At 41.1% G+C, this 17,747-nt stretch overlaps 1 protein-coding gene across 1 annotated transcript in view; it reads right to left on the bottom strand.

Moving 5' to 3' along the window:
• Positions 1 to 816: 816 nt before the first annotated feature.
• Positions 817 to 17,747, bottom strand: part of LOC104959538 (LIM and SH3 domain protein 1-like) — a 27,959-nt gene continuing 11,028 nt past the window's right edge. The window contains exons 3-7 of the mRNA XM_010787439.1: positions 14,979 to 15,063; positions 8,782 to 8,889; positions 5,974 to 6,052; positions 4,973 to 5,070; positions 817 to 4,397 (exon numbers count right to left, since the gene is read on the bottom strand). Of these exons, the coding sequence (XP_010785741.1) occupies positions 4,224 to 4,397; positions 4,973 to 5,070; positions 5,974 to 6,052; positions 8,782 to 8,889; positions 14,979 to 15,063 (544 nt within the window). The 3' untranslated portion in view covers positions 817 to 4,223. The remainder of the gene's footprint in view (positions 4,398 to 4,972; positions 5,071 to 5,973; positions 6,053 to 8,781; positions 8,890 to 14,978; positions 15,064 to 17,747) is intronic.

Genomic DNA, 17,747 nt, shown 5'->3' with positions numbered 1-17,747 from the left:
CGGATGGAAGACTATTTGAAAGTCTTTAGGGAGCGTTTTTTGGCACAAAAAAACTGACAATACAAATAAAAACTCCTGTTGCCAGTTTATTTGTAGACCCTTCTCTAAGCTATAGGCCTAAAACAAAGAAAAGCAATACAACTATTCTAACTCCATGAACTGTTTTAAAAAGTTGAATCAATACCTGATCAATACCTCACTTAAAACATTTAAACCTTGATAAATGAATGATTCAATGAAGACTTTTGGCATTAGGCTGAATGAGCTTCAGAGGGCTACCCAATACTGGAAACTCAGTGCAACGCATCACTCTTAGCTGTGCCAGGGCAAGTCTTACATAAAAATCAACTATTTTGCCCGGATTTATCTTTAAACAAAATGTATCCCTAATATTCTTTGTACTCTTCATCTTGGGACTGGAGGCTTACAAACAGCTTTGGTCCAAAGCAAGGCTTACTAAGTGGGCAGCTGGCCAAAGAGCCATAGACTCCCAGGGGCCCAAAATGCTCCACGTTCACTGTACATTGTGTTTTTTTGTATTTATTATTTGATTAATTGTACATTTGAGAACATTTTAATAATCACAATATCAAGTAAGGATGGGTCCTGCTGCCTTATGACCTTATCTTTAGCTCTTGTCTTGTAGAGAAAGGGCCTTTTTTATTTTCTAAATTGTGTTATGGGGCATATTTCTTAATAAATGTGTCTTTAATCATAATTATCACTAAAAGGTTAATAGACATAGAACAGGTTTTCTGAAGACTTTTGCATTTGTTCGACTATTCTTCTGTACAACAATAGACGTAGTATAAACGGTTTGAGAAAAAATGACATTTTATTGAATCTGCAGAATCATAAGTACAATTTGATGTGCTGTAACAGGGCAACGAGATGATATCAGGTCCTTAATTCTGACTGTATCCAGAATGAGTTCTAAATACACGTGTATGTCAATGTGCATATGGTATCTTTATTTTTTTATTTAAAAAATAACAAAATTATACAAAAAACAAAACAATTTAAGATGGAATGCACAAAATGGTCTGAATGCTAAACCCGATTGTGGATTACATGATTTCACTCCGCAAAGTCTACAGTATATAAACCAGTATCATAGAAGCGGGGAATGATTTATCAGAAGCGCAGGAGCCTACGATGAAGGCTGAAGTAAAGAGGGGTCTCAGCAGACAGATGGAAAGGGTACTAGACAGAAACTGAATGGAAACAGGGTTATGATATGAGGTTACAGTTCAGTAGATGAGTGATGCCAGAGCAGAAGAGCAGTATTTGGCGCAAGTGGTTACCCCTGACTAATATCCAGGTCAGACAAACAACTTGCCCTGCCTCACAGCCTGGGAGATACAGAGCATTGGATCAGCACTCTGTCACCCCCTCCCAGCACCGCATTCTTAAATCCCCAAATGCTCATATTTGACTTAACAAATCCATCCTTAACGACACTTACTCAACACTGGCCCATCTCTGGCCACTTTTTCCACTTAATCCAGAAAACAAAGTGTCCAAATCCAAGCCCCTTGAGACAACGTAACGTTTTGATTGGATGTAATCCGCCGAGTAGCTTTGTTTTTAAATATATCTGAGCAAACATCATCATCAGCCGGGAACAGCAATAGTTTCACTTGAAGCCCAACCACCAACTCTTCAGTTTACTCAAGAGAAAAACACAACCATGAGCTCTAAAACAGCTTTCCCATCAAGCATCTGTTTTGCAAATAAACTTGTCCTATTGTCAAGTGTAGGTCAATGCAAATTACAGGCATACATACAGTGTGTTCATTGTGTTTGGTGTGTTTGTGAGCTGCTATTTTCTGATTTATTGTTCAGCACTGTCACAATTAATCACATTAGAAAGTTAGAATGTTATTAATGTTCAACACCAACTTGCACCAAACTGTATTTTTTCACATTACGTCCCCTCAGCCACATTCACAAAAAAATATGAACCACTCTAATCTGCAGGCAAGCTACTTCCCAGAGCACCATGACCTGTAAAAACATGTCCCTAACTTACCTTTATGATACATATACAATTGTACAATGTAATCTAGCTACATAGTGAGAGCCTTTTTTCTTTGAATAAAGCTGAACTTTTTTTCCGCCACCCCCAACCCACCTTAGAAACCGCCCTGATCGCTCATGTCTGTGACAGTCACAGTGCATCACAGGAGAAGAAAACAGCAAGAAAACGGGGAGAGGTGTGTATGGTCAGGGAGGGGCCTGTGAGATTATTTACACCACTGAGTAATGGTCAATATCTTTTTTTAAATCATATAAAAAGGTCCTCACAGAAACAAAGTATTTAGAGTGAAGGAATGATACAGCATTTCTGTGTAATAGCCAGCAACTTAAATGCTTGATTTTGTGTTTATGAACCAACATCCTTTCAATCTTTTTTGACCAACACTGACCAGATGCTCGTAAATCTCGGCAGATTGAGTGATCAGATTTTGGGATTCACCCGGCAGGTGGACAGAACAAAACTTTGTGTCTGACATCGTTGCTCAAACCCTGACAGGCGGGTGACAGGCCTGGCTTTAGGAAGTTTTAAAGACCAGGGCTGATTTTAAACGCCATTTGGTAACATGATTCTCTTTTTGAAACTCCAGAATATTAAAGAGCATAAACGAGAATGCACTTATCAGAGACAGGCATGAACATGCAAGCATTTGGATGATTTTTTATCCCGGCTGCTAGCACCGGTCTGACCTGAAACTGCAGGTTGAAAAATCCCAAAACTGATCTAATACCACGACCACACAAGTCTGCCTTGGTTCATAAATCGAGTTGCAGGTTAATTAATTAATTTGATACACTGACTTTTTTTTGAAAATAATTATTTTACAATAACAATAACAAGAAAGGCAAAAAGAAAGAACAGCATGAAAACAACATTTACCACAGCCAAGGATTCGACAATTTCTCTCACATTGAATGGAAAACAAAAGGTTGGAATGTTCACTCACAAAAACAGTGGAATGATTGAAAAGGAAAGAAAAAAATCACAATATAGAGTTGTGCTTGGCCTTCTCTTTTATGAATGTGTTTTCTTGGTGATTTTGTAGCAAAAAAGGGGGAAGGACATGTTCCCATCTCCTTTTTCCTAACAGTATAACCTTGATCACCTTAACTTTGTGATTCACTCAGGACTGAAGGCATTCAGGCTGCAAAAAACAGGAATAAGGGTGCATCCACGCCGACTGAGGTGAAGTATTCAGTGTGGCTGCTAGAGATGGACTGATAATGTCCCCTAACTTGTCCCTGATCCCTCCTGTATCCGACGAGCCCGAGAAAGGCAACTACAGGAGGTGCTCTTCAGTTAGGCTACAATTCCAGTTTTACAACGATGCCCACAATGCAGTGCTGAACACGAGGGTGCCTACCCGAGCACACAATGGCGAGATGTGTGTCAATCGATAAATATATTAAAAACCTCTCTGTTAAGACTGATAACTGGCTGATTGGTGCAACAGCAACAGGGCTAGAGGTTAAAGGAATGTACACAAGTCAAACATATTCAAGCTTCTTTCTGATACACAGAGATTCTGCACTGTGTTTCCAGTCTGGCCAAGATCTAAAGATGCTAAATGAGAAAAAAACAAGCCTGTGATAATATGCCACACCCATCCACATTTATTAAACCTAATTTCTTTACAGAATAAACGTCTTCAGCTGTGGCGACTGACTCTCGAGGGAAAAGGGGATATTTGACTTTTTCTTCCTCTTAAGTTTTGCATGATGTTGTGCTAGGATTAAGTGCTATAGCTAGGATGGAGCCGTGTGGCATGGCATGACCCCTGCCATACTGCAATGAACTGTGTGTTTTATCCTTAAGACTTTCATTTTTCCACTTGAGACAGCACTTGAGATCGGAGCCAGGTTTGGGAAAAGACAAGAGAGGATGAGGAACATCCAAACAGAGACAGACTTCAGCACAGACAGACAGACAAAGAGGCAGGCAGACAGACAGAGAAGGACAGACAGACCAAAGGTAGAAGGTGTCTGTGGTGAAACAGTGAGAGTAGAGCAGGGACGCAGAAGGGGGGGTTGGGGGTTTCAGGGTCTCACAGGACAGATCAGGGAACAGGAGTAAAATCAAGAGGAAGCAGCTTTAAGATGAGATGGCACTGGGCTTTTCATTTCCTTCTTTCCCTCCCTTTCTCTACCTCCTCCTTTTTCTCTCCCTCTTTTTCTCTCCCTTTCACTCAGACGGCCTCCACGTAGTTGGCGGGCAGCATGCCCTGCTGGCCCGTGCGCTCCACGCGGCCGTACATCCAGCCCTCGTCGATCTGCTGCACGTCTATGATCACATCTCCGTCCACGAAGGAAACCTCGTCTTCATCAGCAGCAGCGTAATCGTACACTGCCCTGTATCGCTTCTGTGGAAAACAACAGGTACTTCAGTTAGTTCCTCACGACACAGGTACGCTACGGCTAGAATCTTCTATGTAAGAGTGTTTTTCGTACCTTGAAAATGTGGCTTACATACTTTTAAAGTTTTAATCGTCCAAACAAATCCATTATGATTTCCTTAATAGTACAAATAAGAAGGGATAGAAGGCTAAAAACAATATTCGACAAGACAAGCTTAAGGCTTAGATGATTATCCACAAAGTGAATCTACCCCTGAATAAAGACAATTTTATCTGACTAAAACACATCCAACTTTTTCTTGACAAACTCATTTGTTGATATAATCGGAAGATCTGTAAACCTTCATTCTTCCAGAAAGAATCATGCAACAGTCTTGTGTTAACCAAATAAGTGCTCATTAGTTTAATAAGCATAGAAAAAGCAATACAAAGTTGCCAACCGAGTCATTAGTTCAGCTCTACTCATTAATGCAAAGGATGAAGTGTTGGCAGGATTTATTTCTGTTTAACATTTATTTACAACATTCTTTTCAGGTTTTGAATTCATCAAGGTGTCAGTTTGTAATTAGAGGAGGACTTACCCCAGAGCTGGGCGGCGGGGCGGCGGCCGCCGGTTGCACGGGTTCAGGAGCCTGCTCATAGTGGAAGTTCGGAGAGGCTGCAGGCGGCTGGAAAGCTCCTGGTGAAGCACGAAGGAAAGTGGAGGGCAGGTCAATAGCTGCACAGACATCTGATGTACTGGAAACTACACTGTTTATTTGTGGTAGTAGAATAAGGATTTCTATTCATATGAAGCATAAGCAGGTATTTAGTCCTGTCTGAGCACTGCATTGACTCTTCGACAGCCATTCAGTGATTCTGGGTATTCTTGTAACACATCCTACTAAATAATATCTCTCAAAATGAAGTGTATCATGCTAAATACAAACAGCAGGTACATTCAAATACTTGGCTGTAACCTTTCCACTGCCTTCCTTATACCTCGTGTGTAACTCTAACAAAATATTCATAATTATGACTTAAAATAGGCCAGTTTTCAGCAAACCATCTTTTTGGCTTGAGGGATCGCCTTAGATTAAACATGTATCGTCAGATTATGCTTCATTAGAATTACTTTCATGACTTTTTAATAAAGCAATTTCTGCAGCAATGCAGATAGTGAACGCAGAGGAGGGAAGAGAACAAGTTACAACCAAGATCCTTAAGCGGTGTAACGAGGCAACACCCAGCCTGGGAGCTCACTCAGCCTGTGGGCGGGCTGGAGCCAAGCACAGACAAGGCAAGAGGCTTAAAGAAACAAGTAGATAGGCCTACTCGCTGTACTTTACTCAGAACATGAAAGCACTCATTCGGCCCATTCCTCCAGGTTTGAAAACAGAGACCTCCTGATAGGCCTAACATCAGAATCCATCTAGTATCTTTTATGAATTGTGTATAATGTAATGTTTATACAGAAAGTCATCTTTAACATTCTGTTTTGTTTGGTTAGTGAAAGTTAAACATGCATGCTGATAAATGTTTTTTTGTTATTTTTTTAAATATGAATAAAATATTTCTTGTGGTTGTGTGTTAGAAGGGATACCTGGGCTTGGGTTGCTCGGCTTCTGAAATGGAACCTCTCCTCCCATCTTCCTCTTCTCAAAATCCTCATGGTACTTAATCTGCAGGAGACAAACAGGTCACATTTAAAGATGGAGAATACACAAATCTTCAAAGCTTCAAATCTACAGGTGAGGAGAATATCTTTCCAGGAAGCTTTTACAGTCTGCAGTTCATTGTTCATCCACCAGAGGTCTCCCACTTGCCCTCCAGCACCCATGTGTTTGTGGTGATAGGTGGGGCGCCATGCCCTACGTGCAAGCATAGCCTCGGAGTCGGAGAGCAGCTTGACACCGAGAGGAAATTACATGTCAGCGGCCGGAAGTATTGCGAGCTCAGAGTTTCATAGCAACCCTCGCTGACACATCAGGAAGAACAGGTGAAGTGAAAAAAGGGAAACAACTTGAGGCTTGAGGCTTGGGGTGAGAATGAGACTGCGAGAGGAAACGGTGAGAGGAGAAGAAGGAGGCGGGTCATATGACTAAGCATAGCAAGAAGCAACTATAATCATGTTCATTACTACCCTCTTAAGTGGAACTGTCCTTAGAGCTTCTTTTTTTTTATTATCCTGAAGTTATTAACAGAAAAGCACCTGCACTACAGTTCCAGCTACAAAGTTCTTCATCAACCTACAACCTCTCCAACTGAGCTCCCAGAGTTACAACATGAAACACTGGTGAAACTGAAACAAAGTGACTGCTCTATGACTGCACTAAATAAGCCGTCCCCCTTATTACCAGGCTGATAACAGACTGACTCACAGTGCCTCGGTCAAGATTTACAACCCTGATGCTGTCCACACATACAGCCGCGCTCAAAGAGCCCACTGTGCCGCCGGCGTTAGCGAGGAGTGTGTTCTCAGAATGGATGACAGTGTTTGTGTAAGGACAGTGAAGCGAGGGACTGAGAGAACACAGTGACTGTCCTCAAGTGCAATATGCTAAGTGAGAGTGTGTGAGGGAGATTATTTTGGTTTGTTTTGAAGGAGCAGATTGAACAGATGGTGTGTGTGTTTGGTGTATATATGTGTGTTTGGTGTGTTTACACTTACAGGAAGTGCCCAGGCTATTGATTGAACTAAACCCCCCCCCCATACTATTGTTCTTCTCAATCTTAGCTGTATGAACCAATAAAAAGTACTTGACCAGAAGTGAAAACCAGGCAAAAACATAATGAGATACAAGTTGGGACAAGTCAAAGTGAAAGGATTGACATAGCTGACATTCTGGTGACCGTCAAATATGCTTTTTAGTTTTAGATAACAACTCAATCAGTCATCACATTTTACCCTATTTGAGCTATTTTCAGTATTACAGAATGAGTCACCAAGTCCGGTTTCCAATGTCCTTTTTGAGTCATCAGATCTGCATAAGTTTTGATCTTATCATTATCTGGTGGAACACAGGTTGAATGATTATGAATGCAGTTTTGCTATTCGTAGAGAGTGCCTGTTTTAAAGTCAATCTGCAGCGCCCAATTTGCAAACATATAGAAAGCTTTTTTTACATTGTAGAAGCACAATTGTCAGAATGAAAGATAGAGAGAGATGGACTGAGCTCTGCAGCAAAGAAAGATTATGGTAACATTTTGACTTTTAAACTACATTTTTCTATAATATGGCATGTTGATGTTGTCACAGTTGGTGTTTAGTGACGTCAGGGCCGTCTTGTTATTCTCTCATCTTAACCAAAAAGGTTGTTGACGACATAACTGTTCATAGTCGAGTTATCATAAGGAGCCCAGGTGTCGACCAAGAGTAAAGAGTCATGAAAAAGACTTAACAAGAGAGGCAAGTTAGGACAAGTAAAGTGAAAAGCTTAACATTGCTGACATTCTGAAGAGCGATGTGTTGCATTTCTTTAAGTGTGCAGGAAAGAGAAAGAAAAGCGAGAAAGATGTAGCATTCATCCGGAGGGCTGGCCCAATGTTTGTCGTGATGCACTAGCCGCAAGCAGAGGTTTTCGTTTATCAAGTCCGACTGCAAATGCATCACGATGCGCCCGATCCATCCCACAATAATGCCCTTCATCTTATCTTGATGTGGCAATTGTGCATAAATATTAAATTCCATGCGATGCCTTCTCTGTCTTAACTTCCTTGTTTCTTAGACATGGTAAAAGCTTTCATCACACGAAAGCAGTGATTACCCATCACCCTCCACACTAATTATGCCATTAATAATAAGCTGGCTATGTGTAATGACGTACGCTTTGTGTCAGAGTCTGCTTAATGCGGGGGGAAAGGCCTTTGCAGCTGACTTAAGCAGTCTGAAGGAAAAAAAGGTAAACACTGCATGCCTTTCTACATCACTGCTCTGTATTTACAGAGAAATGGCAAATCAATAACTGGAGCTGAGGGGGAGTGGAAGGGAGAGTGGAGGAGAATCATCTATGTGGAGAGTGATTTGAGGAGAATTCCATTACTATGAATGAGGAGCGGCGTGAGCAGAGGAAGCCTGACATTTACTGATGTCACTGTGACCAAGGGGGAGGATGAAAGATACATGAAAAAAGCAACATGAAAAATATTCTGAAAATGATTATCTTTTTCTGCTAAAGCTCTCAGAGATGAGGTAAAACAGGTTCAGCCAATCTCAGAAAGCTAAATACATTTGTATTGAACTCATATAGACCAAATGTTAAGGACCATTTTGCCAAAGAGATGACAGTGAGATAGAGAAACTAATAAACACACACCAATGTTTACTCTTTGTCAAAATACCTAAAGATAAGAAGCTCTTCTGTTACGAATGAGGGTTCATTTACTTGATGAATGTGACGCTGACACTTACATTGCTGATTTGGTTCTGCGATTTCTTAATTCTCTGCAACTCTGGAGTGTCTGTGACCACGCTGAAACCTTTCCCTTTGTTCTTCTCAAAATCCTCCCTGTAGCGAACCTGCAGAACAAACGGCATTCATGTTAGAAACAAAACAAGTGTTTAAAAAACATGGAAGGCAAGCGTGCAATATGTTAGCTGAAATAAATATGTACAGCCAGTTATAATGCGTTTGTGAGTAAACAAGGAAAATCCAACAAACGCGCGCAATGATTATTTATAGATGCTCTGACCTAGATTCTTTCAACATATACAGATTAGAAATCATGTCTTGCTGATATTTCTCTGCTTGTTTGAAATACATGTATTATTACGTAATGCTCTTCATAACATATAATGTAGTTAATAAAAGTATATACACAAATAAATAATAAAGAAGAATAGTCCAGCTTATCAATCAATCAACCTGAGTTTTATTTATTGGACACTATAAAGGATTATATTTAGCCAAATCAAGTTTTTTAAAAGGGAATAAATAAGCTGAAAGAAAAAAAGTTTTACGGCTATCTTTTTTACAAGTTAAAACAATTACATCAAAATGCTGAAACATCAACTCTAGTGAAAAGAAGCACATTTCTCATTATGCAAGTATTTCCTTGACTGGGGTTTGCCATACAATTCCAGCCCATATTTAATGTGCTACTATTAACATGTTGACCTTACAATCCCAATGTTCTTCAAAGACACAGAAGATGAACAATTCTTATAAAAACTATGACTGAAGTAGGAATTAGCAATGTATGTGTGCGTGAGTGTGTGTTATAGGATTGCAAGCAAAGTAAGGTTGGCCCAAAATCTATTGCGTAGTCTTTTGTGGCAACGTTCACTTCCTGTTTGCTGTGAGGGCCTTACATACAGGACGTGGTACCAGCAACCATATATGGTCATAATGAGAGGTAGTGTGTAACAAACGCTGTGTACGTCTATGTTTGTTTGTTCCCAACCTCCCCACCCTATCCTGACCTAAGGGCAGAGGAGGAAATGTCCAGCCCATGCAGCGAAAGATGAGTATCACAATGCACAAAGCCCCCCCCCCGCCCTGTGGCTGATCTCCATATTCACAAACTAGTTTACAAACCTGAAACAGGAAGTCAGGTGCAGGTTTTATTTTTGAAAGACAACAGCTACACACATTTCATCTCCCTGGCACGTGCTATGACATTTCAACATGACACATTTTCTGATTCTACCTACCCTCGCCGACTTAACCCTTACTCCCGCCTGCATGGTGACTGCACCAATTTCCTGCTCCCCTCCCAGAATGTAGTCTGCCTGCACAAAGCATTACCAGGAAGCAAAGCTCCCTCCCTCCCCGTTTGCTTTCCCCTCCCTGCCGTCCACATAATGCCTGACACTGCTGAACAGACTGCTGACCAATCCTCCTCTCCTCTCCTGACATGACAGGGCTGTGATTCACAGATAATGTGTGTGTTGGTGTGTGATACGTTCATATGTGCCGTGTAGTGACGACCACTGAGAAATTGGGTGAAAACTATGGCTGATCCTTATTCCACGGGAAATTATACACGGCCCTCAAGCCTGCGCATAAAAGATAAGTCATGACGAAGATGAATGTGGCCATGACACATCTTTGTCCTTCATTCTCGCTCCGCTCTCATCACTCAGCGTATGATCCTCCCCCTATTTTTATTTTTCAGTCTATCTCCTTTGTCTTTTTGAGGTCTATGCAACAGCTTCTTCTCCTCCAATCATGCCTCTGCTTCTTTCCCCACCCACATTGCCTTCTCTCGGCGCTCCGTTTTCATTCATTCATATTTTACGGCCTCAACAGCGACAGAGTTGTCGATAGAGCCGGAGCTCTTCGTCATTATAAATCAGTCTCTCTGCTTCTATTTGCATTCCTCTAGCTTTCCTTCCTCTAGGGATTTACTTTTATCTCTTCCTTTCACCCTGCACTCCTCCCTTTCTCTTTCTGTTGGTGCCTTCCTGTCTCTTCTTTTTTTTCTTTCGCTCATGTGCGCCTGATTGCTCTCCCTCTCCTCCTCCCAAATTCGTTCTTTATTTCTCTCTGTCTTTCTCTCCGTGTTGTTTCTTTCCGTTTCCCCATGCAAAGTCTTGTAATGAGGTGTGACAAACCTCTACCCTGCTACCATAGCAATAGGGTTCCCCTAGCAACGCAGCGGCGGTATTAGTGAGGGGTTAGATGGCCACATTGCTCCACAAACACCTTCAACTTCCTTACGCTGACACAAACACATTCAAGAAGAATAACCATAACACTATAGCACACAAGCATCATGGTTCAAGAGGCTTGAATCATCCAGACACAACTTAACTCAAAGAAACGTTAATAGTGTTACAAATTTCATTTGATTTTGAAAAACGCTTCTTCTATAGTTTACGGTACGTTTTCTTTAACCTGTTAAGCCCCATATTTTTTTTCACGAAACTGGGTCTCAGGGCTTCTTAACATTTAATAAACTATGAATGTGTCATACTCATTTAACGGGAAGAAACTCAGCTAACTGACGATACGAACCATTTTTACCGAAACAAAACACAAGTCTCACAAGAAGCGTCTAAATTAGCCCTGAGCGAAAAAATGCTACCGCACTTGGCACAGAACTCAAGGTATACATACTTTATTACTTATTGGATCTGCACAAACAAGATATTAGCTAGCAAGCTGAGATTCCACAGATTCTAGAAGTATTAGTATCATCACTGAGCGATCAGAACTCGCGATTGGGAAGCACACACAGACATCACAACACGTAGCTTTATGGAGCAAAAACGGGAGAAATTTCTTACCGTTAGCTGTTTCTGATCAAAAGTTGTGTTCAATAGCATTAAAACGAGAAAAACGCGGCTGAAGGTTAATCCATAGGTTAATCCAATGTGTCTGTGTAACTTTGAAAAAATTACAGATAATCCATAATTCAATTTTTATGTCAAAAACTGAGTTTTCATATAGAGAACCGCAGTGACGCGTCGTAAAACCCGGAAGTAAGTTAGCATTTTTGGCACTTCCGGTTCCTTCCTCAAAAAGCAATGCATTTTTTCCATAGGGTTTTGGAAAATAGCTCGAAATAAGGTCTGTGGTTGACACAAATTTAAGAGGTAATTGACGTTTTGTTCTACGACATTAAATACATCAGCAGTGACCCACCTGAGGATTTTTGAAGAGTTTACGTGTCTGAAAAACGATGGTTGTTACCGAATGGCTGAATAGGACTACAGAAATTGTCGAGGCCGTTGTACGTCATTACGCCGAACACGTAAACACTCCCTCTAAGTTTGTTTTCCCCTGTGTTCTGCTTAAAAGCAAGTACCTGCCTATCTTTAGTATCTGTATATCTATATCTGACCATTAGAATCTGTATNCTGAATTTTCTACATCCAACTCACAGGTGTATCATTGCTTTGAGAACAAAGATTATGAATATACCCCTTTTATAAGTGAAGTTATAGTCATTTGTTCTGGGAATGTCATTTTCGAGCCTGTGACCTGGAAAACAGGCTCGGGGCTTAACAGGTTAAGGGTCTATTTGAAACAAGCAGCCCATTACTATTCAATTTCTTTATACCCAAAATCATCTTTGAGCCGTTCTTATCAAGCGAGGACTCTGTTTACTTTTACTGTGTTATCTTTTTGAAGGGAACTTCTAGATTTTGTATCTTTTGAGACTAATCTACTCCTTTAATGCTGATGTTATTTTTAGTGACATCATAGTTTCCTGTCTACAAATACCACTGTGCTAACAGGACTGCTATAGAGAGTGCTTAGGTCTTTATTCCTGATTACACAAATCCTTCAGCATCACACACAAACATCTTCTGTGTGTTGATAATCTCATTGTTGGGCCTGACTACGATAAACCATTAGTATAATATCTGTCTCTTGGTGCGTGCTCGAGGGTTTGTTGGGGGCTGTTAGGATGCTTGTAGAAAAACACCATCTGGCCCTCAATCCCTCAGTTATCCCCCTCCCCACATGACCACTGACCCAGCCCCAATATATACACACACACAGACACGGGTTCATCAGTAATGTTTGAAACCCACACCCAGATAAGACGAGGGGATGTGCTTTCTTTGATAAGCCCTGCCTGTTCTCTGGGTAACACTCTCTTCTACGACATGCTGAGAAAACAAGCCTCTCCTTCAGCTTTCCCCAGAGGATGCTTCCAACATCCAGATTTATACATCAGTCCCTCCAGGAGCTTGCCGAGCTTTTGAGTGATTAATGAGGTCAAACATGACTGAATTTGAGGGGTCCTCTCTGCTGAATTGTGCTAAAACCAGGATATGTTTGGATTTTTGCGTTAAAATGCTGCATGTGGCTTCTTCTTCTGTGGTTACTTTAGTGATCACATTAGTAGATACGTTCCAAGAACACTAAAGGAACACACAAGGGACATTCTGGCATGAAACAGAGAAGTGAAACCCTCCCAACTGCCTTCAGTGTTGAAGCCTGGCTGCCTCAACTTTGCCAGCTCTTATAACATCTTATACAGTTTATCGTTATCTAAAAAGATTGTCGAAAGTCTGTGAGTACAAATCTCTCTGACTCCATCAGAGCCATTTTTATCAAGGCAAGAACACATGACCCAGTTCAGATGGATATTTTGGTCTGATGAGATTTTTTTACAAATTGGATAATATATATTTGGGTCTTTGTTATTAAAGCTTCTGGAGAGCCATAGCAGTGTTTTTCTGTGGTTACAAAACAGACCGGGGACCTAAGACTGGGGGCTATTTGAAGAAACATAGGTTTAGAGGTAATTTGGCAGGATCCATGATTAGACACGTGGGTGGTCCTGCAGTAGAATGCACATTAAAAAGGAAAAAGATCAATGTAATAGTGCAATGTAATAATAGTGTAATGTAATGTAATAGTGTAACAGGGCCACAGCAAACATGGTATGGTATAAACAGCACAACATTTATTAAAGGCCATAATGTAGTTTGCAACCATCATAAAAAAACATCTGAATAACCGCCAGACAGTTTAACGCCGCTGAGAGCAGCAGTGTGAAACCCGAGGGCTGTAAGAGTACCGTTTAAACTAGGATTATTAAATTATCATTAATTATCCATTGTATATAAATGGCAAACCCCACCTTAAATTCTGTGCTCAGGCAGAATACTGAACTCAACTGAAAGGCCTGACTTCTGCCAGTTTATTCATAGTAGAAATGTAAATGAGCTTGAAACTAGGAACATTTATGCAGCAACTCTTACGTAAGAAGGGTTCCTTTTTTTTTTTTAAACTGGCGATTAAAGGAAATGGAAGTGACTGCATAACACATTTAAGCAATATCCTATTTGATATTTCCAACTAGTGTTTTTATTTAAAGACTGAACAGATAACACAGGAAGCTGGCTAGGGATCCAAAGCTACAGTAACTGAACCAACCTTATTGTATTAGGATTGCTCCTCGCTGGGGTTTTGTGTCAAACATGAAGCCACATTTTATTTGTTCTTGGTAGAAATGTTTACCTATTTTTGTCTCCAAAACATCCTAATTATTCTATTATTACATGATCATTGTCCCTCCCTCTCACAAGTCTCGTGAATCTTTTGTGTTTCTTGTGAATTAATTTCCCACTTGACTTATTGGGTCTATCTTCCAACTGTGTGTAGGCACTTACTTTGAATAAAAAAAAACTTGAATTATAGTGATGGTTTTACCTAGAAGTTGGCTTTTAGAAAGTAATTACTCCCAGATAAATGTTTTGGGTTAACTTAAAAGGTAGAGTAGGTAAGAATGGAGAAACCACCTTGAGTGCGCTAGAATTTGAAAGTACGTTGCCGAAAAAAAATGCCCCTTCCTTCAGACTTCCTTACAGAGCCCCTCCTCCAACACACGGACGTGCACATGACCAATGAGGGCACGAGATAAGTTTGTGCACGAGATGGAAGGCTGACAGGCAGGTAGGCCATCCAGCCTACCTGCATTTAATGTATTCATTGCTATCGGGATGTTAAGAGCATTCCATGGAATATAACAAAAAGTGTTTCTGAAGTGAATTACCTACCCCACCTTTAAGTCATGCAATTGGTGTTAAGCATGTCCTTCTATATCGTCCTTTATGGAACAATGAGAAGAAACAATGGGTGTGTGTGTGTCTGTATCTGTTTCAAAGCCATGAGAGGCTACTAGCAGAGAGAGAAAGAAAGCTACCTGGCTCTGCATCTGGCTCTGCTGTTTGAGGCGGAGGTTCTCTGGAGTGTCAGCCACACAGGTGAAGTTTGACTTGGGGTAGTGTCTGAAAAATAAGCAGACAAAAAAGCAAAGAATGTCAGTACACAGTAAACACATACAGGCAGATGCCAGCTTTTTACCGAGACTCCCACTGTGACGCCCAAGCCTCTAAGAGAATAAAACAGCATAACTCAAGCAGTGTGCAGTCTGTGGCCCCACAGTGAGGGTATTTGTTATTCAAGGTGGTCCTGAGGTTGAGTTAGGAGCCCCTGTAGACAAAAAGCATGTCAGTATAACATACAATGCTCTGTTAGTGGGAGCCAAGGTAGCCTGAGAAAGAGGAAGTGGCTGGGTGGGGGATGAGATGCTGCAGAGTTTTGGGAGCGAGCCATAGCAGGTGTGGAAAAGGACACACACACACACACACACACACACACACACACACACACACACACACACACACACACACACACACACACACACACACACACACACACACACACACACACACAGCAACGGGGTCAAAGAAACAGTAGGGGAGTGGGAATGATGTCATGGGCAGCCCCTTCCAGCAGAGCGTGTAAGCGCGGCCTTTTTTCTGAATGGATTCTGGGAATGTTCTTGACAGTCACAGAACCATAACCACCCAAACCTTGTGGTACTTGGGAGAAACAATTCTGCCTGAAAAACAAATGTATTATATACACACACACACACAAGTAAGCAACCATGCACCACTGTACAAGAAGCATGCTTCCAAAAGCCATTCATTGCATGTCTACTTATCGATTGCCTTAAATGCTGTCAGTGGTTTGTCCGTGTAAGGCATAAGTGAGTGATTTAAAACACTGGAGGCTTCTGGGCACGAGTAGCCTTCAAGGCCACTAATAACATTGCCTGCCAGTTCAGAAGGATCCTTAAGGCAGAAAGAAATGCATGGCTTCAATCCAGGAGAGGAATATTCCTCACAGCTCATATGGACTGCAGTTCCCAGCATGCCTCAGGGTGCTGTGTGACCTCAAAAATCCTCAACCACTCCCTGTAACAGTATGTAACCCATTAAGGCAATATGTTTACATGGTCAAAACACTGAATTAGCATTCATCCTGATGTGATTAAGGGATACAACAACTTTAACAAAGGGATTGTGGTTCTACTTAAAGTACTGTTTAAAAAAAAGAGAGGAGCCACAACCTAAACAACATTTCAAAGAGTGGGGAGAAGAACATAAATGCAGCTGGAGAAGATGATTGAAGTGTTCAAGCTCTGTGATATACAACAAACCCAAGCACTTGATCCCTGCTTTCATCCACACAGACGCATGCAGGTGTGTGCACGCTCACACTCGTCTTTCACAACTGCTAACTCTCAAACGCTTATTTTCCTGAAAGGGCAGCTATCCGCAACATTCAGACGTTGTGTTTTGCTAGCTGTCGGGGCGGGGCAGGCTGGAGCAAGCTGATCAAATAATGCAAATGAAGCTACTCTTTTATTGTTGTGACATATCTAATCACAGAGGTGCTTCAAAGAGCAGACACACCACTCTGTTTTATATGAACATCACCAAGTCTTATCTGTCTTAAGGATATATTACATCATGCAAAAACAAGGCTAGATGGCAAACAAATCTACACTTGGTTATCTTTATGTTTTTTAGGCAGGTCAATTTCCCATTGTCCATTCATTCATGAGGGTGATTTGATTCTCAACTCTTTAAGTCTAAAGGCTTATCAATGCTCACTGGCCTTTTCTGAACACTATAGATGCATCTAATATACTACATATTTGTGTCGAGACTCGAGAGCAACACGAAATTAATCTAAGTGGTTCAGATTTAGCAAAAGTCTCTAAATGATTTCCATAAGTGTTGCTCCTTTAGTCTATTTTTATCTCAGTGTTTTGGGTATGATCCCCTTTCTCAAAGCCAGTTACCTAATAATGATGTAAATATGTATCTGGGTTGGGTGTGTCTGGTTTGTGGTGGAAACACACTTCCTTTCACAGAGCATCACTGTGTCTAAAACCCCCACTTCTCTGAAGCAGAGGGGTGTGCGTCCAAGGTACACACCCTCGAAACCCAAATATATGTTAACAGCAATCCTGTCATCATCGATGTGTCCTTAGAAACCGTCATAGCACTTACGGGTCAGTAAATTGCTACACAAACAAACACACAACAGGGTTGAAGATTTAAACTTAATGACTAAGCGGGATGGTGAAGTGTGTGTCTTGAGTGTTTGCAACGACCATGCCTGCGTTTTGGTTGAGGCAATGTGTGAGTCACAAGAACACTCATCTGTCGGGTTGCATAACAAGGTAATAAGTTGCAGACGTGAGTGGGTGACACATGCACAAACTCAGTTAGCCCCGGGAACGCTAAAAGGGAGTGATCAAAATGGAGGGGTGAGTGGGGCACGCATGTGTAATCGCAAACAGACACACACAAACCGCCTACTGTGCAGGAGGAGAGGCCTGTTTGCATAGAGGGACCAGGAAATGTTGAGGCTGGCTTGACCCTGTGAGACCTGGAAAGGTTGTAATGCATCATTCAGAGGGAACATTTCATCTACATGTCAAATCTGCACTAGGGCTGTGCAATTCATCGTATTTGAATCTCGATTACGATTTTGGCTTGCAACGATTACGAAAACAACGTAATGGAAATAAAACGATTTCTTTTTTTTTTTTATATGAAAAACCAATAAAATAAAAAAATTATTTATTTATATATATATATATATATATATA

This window comes from Notothenia coriiceps, unplaced genomic scaffold, assembly GCF_000735185.1.
Source record: "Notothenia coriiceps isolate Sejong01 unplaced genomic scaffold, NC01 NC01_scaffold00030409, whole genome shotgun sequence".
Classification (NCBI taxonomy): Eukaryota; Metazoa; Chordata; class Actinopteri; order Perciformes; family Nototheniidae; genus Notothenia; species Notothenia coriiceps.
Note: the sequence above shows the minus strand (reverse complement) of the source record. Positions and strands in the feature narration are given on the sequence as shown.